General features: G+C 36.9%; 1 protein-coding gene across 4 annotated transcripts; it reads left to right on the plus strand.

Annotated features, from left to right (window-relative positions):
• The first annotated feature begins 279 nt into the window (after positions 1 to 279).
• On the plus strand, positions 280 to 3674 carry LOC149534284 (putative glycosyltransferase At5g03795). Of its 4 annotated transcripts, none has more exons than XM_089804195.1 (5): positions 280 to 425; positions 518 to 807; positions 917 to 1074; positions 1487 to 1835; positions 2627 to 3674. In XM_089804195.1, the coding sequence occupies exons 2-5, from the start codon at positions 547 to 549 to the stop codon at positions 3293 to 3295; spliced, it is 1437 nt and encodes a 478-aa protein (XP_089660321.1). In that variant the 5' UTR covers positions 280 to 425; positions 518 to 546; the 3' UTR covers positions 3296 to 3674. The 4 variants fall into 4 exon arrangements, with proteins under 4 accessions (XP_089660321.1, XP_089660323.1, XP_089660324.1 ...); XM_089804197.1 differs by having other exon boundaries at positions 349 to 456; positions 712 to 807; XM_089804198.1 differs by having other exon boundaries at positions 389 to 425; positions 712 to 807.
• Positions 3675 to 12697: the final 9023 nt, after the last annotated feature.

The raw sequence follows: 12697 nt of genomic DNA on the forward strand, positions 1-12697 counted from the left end.
AACGTGTCACTGTCAATTGAAGGTCTTTTGAGTCGTGTAACGATCCCACCCGGATAATTAATCTGCGTAAAAAATAATTGTCAGAATGGGATCCTCTTTTGCATTTAGCGGTGTGGAATGAAGAGAGATATGAATCAAATCTTTGCTTCTTCCTCTTTACATGGCCGTTGTAACAGATTACGCCTGGCTTTAAGTTTAACCGTAAGTTTTCAAATTTATTTGCTAAAATTGAGGGAAACGTGTAAGGCATAAATGAGGGGTTAACGTGTTTTGACACATACTCTATTTTTCATTGAATAGTTTTAAAATTCATGGTTATTTAATGGATTGGATCACATTGATGGGGAGAATTTAGTACATTAATTATCCGGGTGGGATTGTTACAGGACTCAAAAGACCTTCAATTGACAGTGACACGTTTGAATGTACAATTCTTTGCTGAGCTTTTACGTTTCAGTTACGATCTCTTACTATTTTAGTTATGATCGAACTATCACTTGTTTCATTTATTTCACAGATTGTTGAGAGGACCTTGCAGATCCTTCAATGGCGGGGTTTTGTAGCTTTACTTTAGCTCTCGCATTTGTTCTTGGTTTCCTCTGCAGTTTTTTGCTCTTGAATTCCTATCATCCTAATTTGATTTCGTTCCCCCGGGCGTTTCATTTGCCTTTGGCTGTCACTCAATCGAATGATTCTGATCGAATTCCCCAGGCAGTAATAAACAGAGTTTATTACAATGTGACGGAGATCAATGCGGTTGAACAGCCCCGAAATCGATCCGATAACAGCTCCGTAGTTGAAATTCAGGTGAGTAAATTAGGGATTTTTATGCAGCTGTACAGTACAGAAAGGATTAGCTTCCATTTGAGTCGTGTAGTTGAGTGATTGTCAGGAATTTGTATGAATTTAATTGCAGAGGAAGAAAGCATTGATTTCGAACGTGGAATTAGAGTTAAGTCGGGCAAGGGCTGGCATCCTGAAAGCTGGCCAGTCCAGTAATGGAGATGCTAAGAACCAGACTTCAGACTACGTTCCCCATGGCGGTATTTACAGAAACGCCATCATGTTCCAGCGGTATGAGTTCGAATCCCCTGCCATACTTTCATTTTAGAAGAGAATATTTTCATTTACAGTGATCCGGATTTAATGGAGTAGTTACAATGCAAAGCTGTCACTACGATGCAAATTAGTTTCTTCTGTTAACGTTTTAAGTTATCCAGTCGTTGAATTCGGCAAGTTATGCCAATTACTGGCTGTCTTCTTCCTACTAATCAGTGCCTCTGCAATTCCTGCGCGTTGCAAGCCTTTGATCCTCAAAATTTCCTTAAATATATTCTTTAACTATATTTCTCCATTCAAATTTCCCTTCAATATTTTCTTTCCGATCATATCTTCGCTGTCTTACTGGAGCAATTCTCGATTATTTAGTTTCTTTGTAAATAGGGGTTTCGGAAAGAAATAATGCTTTCAATGTGTTTGCTTTCAGGAGCTACGCTGAAATGGAGAAAGTATTCAAGATTTATGTTTACAGAGATGGAGAACCACCTTTAGTGCACCATGGACCGTGTAAGGACATATATTCCATAGAAGGAAGGTTTATTGTCGAGCTTGAACTTGGGAACTCGATCCTCACATCGAATCCCGAGGAAGCTCACGTTTTTTTCCTTCCTTTCAGTGTAGTAATGATGGTGAGCCACATTTACGTTCCAATGACCTATGATTTAACACCTATGAAACGGTTCGTTAGTGATTACATCGATGTGATTTCCAAAAAGTACCCCTTCTGGAACCGTACCCTTGGAGCCGATCATTTCATCTTGTCCTGCCATGACTGGGTATGCGATCCATTTTTTTCTCGAAGTTTATCATAATTTTCATTTTTATGTTCCGAAACACTTGATTATTTGCAAACTTCAAACTTATTCATGTCAAACAAGAAATAAACAAATATATTTAGCCTGTTAGACAGCAACAGACAGAAATTAGATCAATCGCAGTAGCTTTCCAATTGAAAATTAATAATATCTGAATTTATTATAAGCAGCGACTGTCTGTGATTATTTTGTTAGTAACTAAAATTGAGTATTTCAGGCTGAAAATGATTTTTCGATGGATTAAATCATCAAAAGATATTTATGCAGCTGTACAATACAGAAGGATTAGCTTTGATTTGAGGTGTGCATTTGACAGATTGCGATTATTTTGTTTGTAACTTAAATTGAGAATTTGAGGCTGAAAATATTTTCCTGATGGATTAAATCATCAAAAGATTTTTACTCAGCTGTACAGTACAGAAAGGATTAGGTTTGATTTTATTTGAACAGTTGACAGATTGTGATTATTTTGTTAGTAACTTAAATTGAGAATTTGAGGCTGAAAACGATTTCCCGATGGATTAAATCATCAAAAGATTTTTATGCAGCTGTATCGTACCGAAAGGACTAGCTTTGATTTGAGTTGTGCAGTTGATAGATTGGGATTATTTTGTTAGCGACTTAAATTGAGAATTTGAGGATGAAAATAATTTACCGACGGATTAAATCATCAAAAGATTTTTCCGTCACGAAAACATCGGAACAAACCAGTTGAAAATAACTAATTTCCTTCATTCTGGATTTGCATGCAGGCGCCAGAGACATCTATGGTAAATCCACAACTCTACAACAATTCCATCCGTGTTCTGTGCAATGCTAACACATCAGAGGGATTCAATCCCTCAAAAGATGCAACACTTCCAGAGGTAATGTTAAAAGGCTCAACGAAAATTCCGTTCGGCGGGCAGCCTGCTCAAGCAAGATCTCTTCTTGCGTTCTTCGCAGGGGGAAATCATGGACGAGTGAGGCCATTACTGATTCAGCACTGGAAAGGCAGAGACAATGACATGCAAGTGCACGAGTATCTCCCCAAAGGATCATCATACTATGATCTAATGAAAGCTGCAAAATATTGCTTGTGTCCGAGCGGATACGAAGTTGCAAGCCCTCGGATTGTCGAGGCCATTTACACTGGATGTGTACCAGTCATAATTTCTGATCATTATGTTCTTCCATTCAGCGATGTCCTCAATTGGCCTGCCTTTTCTGTTCAAGTTCCTCTCTCTGAAATCCCATATCTGAAGAACATACTTCAATCCATTTCTGCAAAAAGATATAACCAGATGCAGAGAAGAGTCATTCAAGTCCGGAGACATTTTACACTGAATCGGCCTCCCAAACGCTATGATATGTTTAATATGATTCTCCATTCCATATGGCTTAGGAGACTAAATGTTCAGCTGCCATTGAAATCATCATAGGCTGCCAAAGCTCATATGAAAATATCTACATAGTCATTTCCAGAAAATTTTGACGGGATTTGTCAGAAAAAATATTACAATCTGTTGATCTTACGGATGATTGTAGTAACAAATTATGCTGCTGTTCAGATTGAAAACAAAAGAGGTTTGTTTGGCAGTTCAACGGATATTTGTTGTGAAGGGGCGATGTTTACAGGCCTCGCAGACTATTAACTGCCTGTGACTCTCCTATGTTATAATACAAATTTATTCCTCTACCAACGGTGGCAGATTTTGGCGAGTTTGAGGGCCCTCCTTTTTCTATATTGTTTATTTTCACCTCCCTTCGCGCCAAATTAATGTTTAAAGTAATAAATTAATGTTAAATCAATTTGGTCAAGATGCTGGCGTATTTTATTATTGTTTAATTTTGTATAGTTTTAGAATTTCTTTTTTAAATTTTTATATTATTAAAATAAATAATAGCATTTTTTAATGATATTTTGAAATATTATTAATTTATAATATTTTGAATTAGATTTTTTTTTGATTGGTGATTTAAAAATAAATAAAATTCATATATGTAACTATTACTGTGAAAAATCAAACTATTGCAGTCACTGATTATTAATCTCCTATCACAAATGATTATTAAACTGCTGAACATAAATTCCCAACTAATATCGAAAAATAACACAACTGCAACTTGACTTAAAATATGGAAAGAAATGCGCAACAGAATCAACACAATATTTTCGGACAAATTGTCCCTGGAAAAACCCCTAAGGGAAAACCAGTTCTATAGATGAGAAATTATATTAAACTTTAGCAAATCAAGAGATACAAAATTCCTTGCCTCACACTGGCAGAACTCCGACAACCTCCTAATTTTTCCCGCTGATATTTCTCACTGCTATCCCTGCACTAACACTGCGCCCTTGCTAACACTGCAAGACTGTTTGCTAACACTGCAAACTGCTTCTCCAAAATGCTTCTTCAAATCCAAATGACCCAATGACCCCTTTCTATACTACTCCTATTGGTAAACCAACGACCGAGATTAAATCTAACCAATGGCTGAGATTAAGACAACTCGACAGCCAATAATAGAATTGGTTGCAAAGTGTCCAAAAGGAATCACCAAAAATTAGTAAATAATAACCATTTACTAATTTTTGGCAAGTGGACAAATAGCTGTCCAAACCACCCATAAATACAACCGCTATTCATAGATAAGGACGAACAGCTGTCCAAGCTACCCATAAATAGTGCTGCTATTTCCGGGTCAGAAATAACAGTTGTCCAACTAACAATAATTAACACTCCCTCTTAGCGAGGAAGCTTTTCTGCATGACACCCATGTTATCTCTGAAGAAGATAAATTTGGCCTTTCCCAAAGCCTTCGTTAGAATGTCTGCTACCTGCTCATCTGTAGGTATGTATTGTAGTCGAACAACTCCCCTTTGTACACAATCTCTGATGAAGTGATATCTGATATCTATATGTTTAGACCTATCATGAAACACTGAATTTTCAGACAACTTGATGCAACTCTGATTGTCACAATGTATCATAGTAGTCTCAACCTTCTGACCAAACAAGGCTACTAACAACTTCCGAAGCCATATAGCTTCACATGTCGCCATGCTAGCTGCTATGTATTCTGCTTCTGCTGAACTTAGAGCCACAGACTTCTGCTTCCTGCTGAACCAAGATACAACTCCTGATCCCAAGCTGAAACAACACCCTGAAGTGCTCCTTTTGTCTGTTTTACTTCCTGCCCAATCTGCGTCAGTATAGCCTATCAACCTGATACCTTCACCTCGAACATATCTGATCCCATACTCGACTGTACCACACAAGTAACGTAGCACATGCTTAGCCGCTATCCAATGCATTCTCTTTGGTTCAACCATGAACTGACTAAGAGAGTTAACTGCAAATGCTATATCTGGCCTAGTGTTGACCAAATACATAAGCGAACCAATCACCTGTCTATATAAAGTGGGATCTACATCTTTCTCCTTAGATGTATCTACCTTCCTCCAATTCGTGATCATGGGTGTAGACATGGATTTGCAATCCTCCATCCCGAATTTCTTCAAGATTTCAATGTAATATTTCCCTTGACCAAGGAAAATCTCCCCATCTATCTGCCACACTTCCATGCCTAGAAAGTAGTGCATAAGTCCTAAATCCTTCATCTCAAACTCTTCTGCAAGGTTCCTCTTGCAATCCACTATGAGCCCTAGTGAACCTGTAAGAAATAGGTCATCCACATAAAGAACAAGAATGAGAATCTCACCTCTAACCATCAAGTAGTAGAGGTTAGCATCTACTTCACTCTTCACAAAGCCCATTTTCTGCAAGTATGTGTCAATGCGCTCATACCACGCTCTAGGAGCCTGCTTCAGTCCGTACAATGCTTTCTTCAATTTGCACACGTGGGTCTCTTTGTTGTGTGCTACAAAGCCTTCTGGTTGTTCTATGTATACCTCCTCCTTCAACTCACCATTGAGGAATGCTGTCTTGACATCCATTTGATGGATCTACCATCCCATTTGTGCTACAAGTGAGATTACAGCTCGTATAGAAGTATACCTGGCAACTGGAGAAAATGTCTCCTCATAGTCTATTCCCTCCTTCTGAGAGAACCCCTTTGCCACAAACCTAGCCTTGTATTTCTCGATGCTACCATCTGCACCGTGCTTTATCTTCTAGATCCAGCGTGATCCAACTACAGCCCTATCTGTTGGTCTAGGTACTACCTCCCACACATCATTCTGCATTATTGAAGAATATTCCTCAACCATAGCATCTCGCCATACCTGATGTTCTGCAGCTTCCTGATAGCTAGAAGGCTCACTATCTACCAACTGGCTAACTAATGCCACATAGTCATTGAACTTGGCTGGTTGTCTTTGCTATCTAGTACTCTTCCTAGGAGCTCCCACAAACTCCTAAGTATCCTTTTGTGTATCTGGAACCACATGGTTCCTGCTGCCAACTATAGAGGATGAAATGTCAACGTCTAAGTCTTCCAAATGCATTTTCTGTTGCACCTGTTGCTCCATACTCTGTGAATCTTCACTAACTGAGTCTACACTCGTACTGGTAACTGTACTTGAGCTTTGATGCCCTTGACTTGGTCTTGGAGCTTCTGTTGGCTGCTCACTCTGATCATCTACTGGCAAATCTCTGGATCTCTTGAATGCCTTGTCCTCCAAGAACTTGACATCCTGTCTGACAATAACTCTTTTAGTCCCCGGAATGAAAATCCTGTATGCCTTTGAGGTCTCACTGTACCCAACAAAGTATCCCCTCTCTGCAGTCTGATCTAACTTTGTACGTGTATCTCCAGGAATATGACAATATGCCAAACTCCTGAATATCCTGAAGTGACTAGCATCTAGCTTCTTCCCTATGAAAGCCTCCTCTGGTGTCATCTTCCCTAGCACCTTGTGTGGAACTCTATTCTGAATGTAGACTGCTATATTACACGCCTCTACCCATAAGTAACGGGGCATGTCCTGGTCATGTAGCATAGCTCTTGCTGCCTCCGATATAGAACGGTTCTTCCTCTCAGCAACTCCATTCTGCTGTGGATTGTAAGGAACAATCCATTCTCTCTTGATTCCTTCTCTGGTGCAGAACTCCTGGAAGACATTTCCTTTGTACTCGCCTCCATTGTCTGACCGAAGAACCTTTATCTTCTTTCCTGTTGAGTTCTCCACAAGAGCCTTGAACTCTTGGAATCGACTGAAAACCTCATCTTTAGTCTTCAAGAAGTATATCCAGGTCTTTCTAGAGAAGTCATCAATAAAAGTAACATAGTACTCATATCCTCTAAGAGATTTCGTTGACATTGGTCCACAAACATCTGAATGTACTACATCAAGAACACCCTTAGATCTGGTGTCACTCCTTGGAAAAGATGCTTTCGCAAACTTCCCCAACACACATCCCTTACATATATCGTCATGCTCTGTGCTCACCTCTAGAAAACCTGTCACGGTCTCACGAAGCAATCTAAGTGCTCCATGATGAATATGGCCCAACCTCCTATGCCATAGCTCTCGAAGATCTCTAGGATTATTGTTGCTCATAAGTGCCTTAGGAGTATCAAACTGCAATCTATAAAGGCGACCACTCCTAACTCCAATAGTTATGGGTGATTTCCAATCCTTGTGCTTAATCAACACATGCGTCCCTCTAAAGAGTACATTATATCGCCTATCCTGAAGAACAGATACAGAAATCAAATTCATACCTAACCCTGGCACATATAACACATCATGAAGAGGAATTAACTTTCCATTCTCCCTCTGAAACTGAACAGTCCCTTTCCCAACAGGGTTGAGTTTGGACAAGTTTCCCATAGAAATCTAGATGTTGGTGTCCTCCTCCTTGTAACTGGAGAAGTACTCTCTAACTCCTGCCATATGAAATGACGCCCCACTATCTATATACCAAACACACTGTGAGGTTGAGCTAACCATACAAGCTATGAGTGCAAACTCATCTTCCATTCTGCTGGAGAGTTCTTCTGCACTTGCTGAAGCTGCCACCTACTTCTTACCCTTTTTCCTCTCTGGGCAATCACTAACATAGTGGCCAAACTCATGACATCCAAAGCACTTGACCTTAGAAAGGTCCTTCTTCTTCTTTTCACTTTGTGAATTTGATCCTTTGCTAGATCCCTTCTTTGCTTTCCCTTTACCCGCTAGGGCAACGTTCTCTTGTTCCACCTCATTTTTCTGACTCTTGTTGGCCCCATTGACAAGACTTAGTCTAAACTCCTCCTGAGTGAAATCAGTCCATAGCCGATCCCAACTCGGTAAAGTATCTTGTCCACTGACAACTTGAACAAAGACACTCCATTGTTTAGAAAACCCATTTAGGGCTATTCTCACTAGCTCATCATCACTAGGGCTATCTCCAACAGCTGCTAACTCATCCTTGACAAGTCTGAGCCTGGTGAGATAACTTGTAACGTCTTCTCCCTGATTCATCTGGGTATTCTTTAGCTTCTCTCTGAGAATCAACTTCCTGTTAGTGGTAGCATTCTGGTACAGATTTAGAATGGCATCCCACATCTTCTTTGTTGTATCTAGCTCCGAGATATGTGGAACAATATGATCCTTGACACCATCAAGGATAATCCTCCTCGCTTTGGCATCGTCCTTCCTATATGCTGCAAGCTGTGTTGCATCCGTTGGTACAGGTACACCACTGGTAGCATAATCCTTGATACCATTCTCTTCCAACAATAAGGAAATTCTGGCCTTCCAGACACGAAAATTTGAGGCACCATCCAATCTATCCTGATCTCTCAAACCAGCTGAAGCCATCTCAAGGGTTTAAAGCAATAATAAATCTAAACAGATCAAAATTTCTTTCCTAGGGAAAAACTCTTCTACCCTTAACAATGCTCTGATACCATGTGAAAAATCAAACTATTGCAGTCACTGATTATTAATCTCCTATCACAAATGATTATTAAACTGCTGAAAATAAATTCCCAACTAATATCAAAAAATAACACAACTGCAACTTCACTTAAAATATGGAAAGAAATGCGCAACAGAATCAACACAATATTTTCGGACAAATTGTCCCTGGAAAAACCCCTAAGGGAAAACCAGTTCTATAGTTGAGAAATTATATTAAACTTCAGAAAATCAAGAGATACAAAATTCCTTGCCTCACACTGGCAGAACTCCGACAACCTCCTAATTTCTCCCGCTGATATTTCTCACTGCTATCCCTGTGCTAACACTGTGCCCTTGCTAACATTGCAAGACTATTTGCTAACACTACAAACTGCTTCTCCAAAACGCTTCTTCAAATCCAAATGACCCAATGACCCCTTTCTATACTACTCCTGTTGGTAAACCAACGACCGAGATTAAATCTAACCAACGGCTGAGATTAAGACAACTCGACAGCCAATAATAGAATTGGTTGCAAAGTGTCCAAAAGGAATCACTAAAATTAGTAAATAATAACCATTTACTAATTTTTGGCAAGTGGACAAACAGCTATCCAAACCACCCATAAATACAACCGCTATTCATAGATAAGGATGAACAGCTGTCCAAGCTACCCATAAATAGTGCTGCTATTTTCGGGTCAGAAATAACAACTGTCCAACTAACAATAATTAACAATTACTATTTCAGATATTGAAATGCTACTTTAAAGAAGAAATATTGTAAGTGTTCACTACATCTATCCCATCTATCCCTCTATCCATAATGTGATTTATGATGTGTACAAAATATATGCTAACATAAAGGCTTTTGTATTAATTGATGATTGAATTATATATTAGTGTTAGTTTACAAGGTTGAATTTGTCACACACGTTGTGTTGATTAAGGACTTTTGTATTAATGAATGATTGAATTATGTATTAGTGTTAGTTTACAAGATTGAATTTGTCCCACACATTTTGTTGAATAAAGACTTTTCTATTAATGGACGATTGAATTATATATTAGTGTTAGTTTACAAGGTTGAATACATCCCACACATTGCCTTGATTAGTGAGAAGTATCACATTTCAATGAATTACATCTATTGATTGAATTATATATTAGTGTTGGTTTACAAGGTTGAATTTGTCCCACACATTTTGTTGATTAAAGAGAAGTATCACATTTCAATGAATGACATCTATTATTTTGGTTAGTTTGTGGCAATTATGCACTAATCAACTTCCAAACATGATGGAAGGCTCATTCCAAAAAATATTGAACAACCTTTCACTTTAGACTCAATATGAAGTATGTAATGTTAGATTGAAAAATATAATCGATTTGAAAAATATTTTATAATTTTGAGTTTTTTTTTGTATTAACTCAACTATAGTATTATTTACATATCGTATGATTGTTTATTATTATTTTGTTTGTCATTCTTCCTTGAAGCCTACTTATAATTGAAGTAAGGTCTCTTGTCATTTTTCCTATCTTCCATTAGGGGGATTGGTCCTTGCTATCATGTTTATGGTTGTAAGCCCATTAGAACTTCTCTAATGATGTTTTCCAGTTGTCATTTAAGGATTATGTAGTTATCCTTGATCTTGTGATCTAGTTAATTTTTTTTATATATTTACCTCTTCAGTTTATATTCTTAATATTATTGAATAGCTATGTATATTTAATGTACTATAATTTTATCTCCTAAGGTCACATAAATAACAATGAAGACAACTTTCAGAGGGGATATCGATGGTGACTAAGTAAAATAGATTCTATAATTACTAGCCTTCCCCTTCTCCCCCCTTCTTGATGTGGTGGAGCCCATTGTAAGTCTATTGTAGTCATTGAGTGTACAAATATTTATTATGTTTCTTCTCAATGAACTAGTTCTTCAACTTTGTATTAACTGTATTTACATGTTTGATGAGAAAATGACCCAATATTTAAAAGATATTCTAAAAGAGACTATTGCAATGATTGACTTATCTCTTAGTGGTAAGTTTATATCATCTTTCCCTAATATTGATTAGTTAAGGAAGTGGGCTTCTTATCTTTGTAGAATCAAAGTTACAATCAAAATTAATGCTATCACAACTACCTCATTTTTATTTTATTTTTTAATAAAGGAAGACTTTATAAATATGTCCACATGGGAGGTCCTTAGACCTATGAGAGAAGTAATCACAATGTCCTTTTTTTTTCTTTTTTCTTTTTTCTAAAAGAGGCTATTGCAATGATTGAGCTATCTCTTACTGGTAAGTTTATATCATTTTCCCTACTATTGATTAGTTAAGGAAGTGGATTTCTTATCTTTGTAGAATCAAAGTTACTATCAAAATTAATTCTATCACAACTACCTCATTTTTATTTTATTTTTTAATAAAGGAAGACTTTATAAATATGTCCATATGAGAGGTCCTTAGACCTATGGGAGAAGTAATCACAATGTCCTTTTTATGCCTAAAAATATCTAGGGGTTGTGGCTCCTACTTGAATTCACTTTCCTAGCCTCCCCTTGTAGTTCTAGAAATTTATGGTTTTAAGAGGTATTATAGATTCCTATAGTAATATCTTGGTGGTTGACATGATTACTCAACAAAGATCTTGACTCTTTGCTAGTATCTATGGTAATATAATGATAATTTCAAACCTCCCTTTCTTTGTTACTCTCTAATCCTACTATGACATGTGGTATCAACCTATGGAATATGAGAATGCTTCCAAATTTTATTAGGACTATAATAAATATAAAATCTCAATTCTAACTCTAAGAAACAATGCTTAAAAAATAGCTAAGAATAGTAAGGTTTAAGGAAAAGATGACAAAGTTGATGAGCCTCCCTTCAATATTGAGAGGAAACTTAAATATAGTAAGGAAAAAGACATAAATGACTTTATTTCTATCACCTCAAGAGGAGAATCGAGGGTCTCTATTAAGGTTTAGTTGATGAGGGAGGGAAGAGTTATCCTACCCAAAATATTTTAATGGAGACATAATCCTTAATACCTACTATTGATGGAAAGACTAATCAAGAAACCACCCTAGATACTCATATAGAAGAAGCTTCTAGATAGGATTTTTCTATGGCATCCTCTAGTAAGGTCATGGAGAATAAAAGGTAGCTATTAAAATCTAATGGGAGCCTCCTGCAATATTCTAAACCACTTGTTGAAATGTGATTACAGTTAGTATAATTGATAGTTTTTTTCATGCATCACTCCTAGTTATCATGCATTGATTATATATTTATGTGCAACTAATTTGAATTCATTTAACTACTTGGGAATACATTATTATTTAATCAATATCAAATAAATCATTTTATCATATCATTTGATCTCTCTTATTTTTCTCATCAATTGATCTTTTTATCTAGGTATTTTTATTATTTTTCCTAGACAAAATTGTACACTTATTATTCAAAATATCATTAGGAGGGACATTATCTCCCTTAGTATAGTTGAACATGAAGATATTAACTTCTAGATCTAAGATGTTGTATTATCCATAATTGATCCCATTACCTATATATTTATCAAACCTTATCCAATCTAGTCAACTCCATCTAAAATATAACAAAAATTCCAATCATTTCAACTTGGTATCATCATTCTTTGAGTTTTTTTTACCCACATCTTAAGAAAAATATCCACCTTTATGGCTTCACACTAGCTAACTGATGTCTAGGAAAACTAATCCCATCCCCTTGATCCTCATCAGCTTTTTCTAGAGATTTTTTTGCATTAGTTACTATTCTTTTTGTTGAAATATCATAATGCTATCCTAGGTTTAAAAACACCTCTATTGAAAGCCAAATTAGGTATACAACTCATCCAATTTTTTGCACCAAGTTATCCATATACCCTTAGGAAGTTTATCCTTAAGTTTTACACTATCATCAGCCTTAATCTTTAGGAATCATATAACTATTTTGATT

Source organism: Cupressus sempervirens, chromosome 10, assembly GCF_028749045.1.
Source record: "Cupressus sempervirens isolate cs-2001-9-10 chromosome 10, ASM2874904v1, whole genome shotgun sequence".
NCBI lineage: Eukaryota > Viridiplantae > Streptophyta > Pinopsida > Cupressales > Cupressaceae > Cupressus > Cupressus sempervirens.

Bases quoted from the DNA above. Each gene is read 5' to 3' on its own strand.
- LOC149534284 (XM_089804195.1), top strand. From the start codon at position 547: ATGGCGGGGTTTTGTAGCTTTACTTTAGCTCTCGCATTTGTTCTTGGT. The intron at 808-916 runs GTGAGTAAATTA...ATTTAATTGCAG, and splicing joins GCTCCGTAGTTGAAATTCAG to AGGAAGAAAGCATTGATTTC. The intron at 1,836-2,626 runs GTATGCGATCCA...ATTTGCATGCAG, and splicing joins TCTTGTCCTGCCATGACTGG to GCGCCAGAGACATCTATGGT.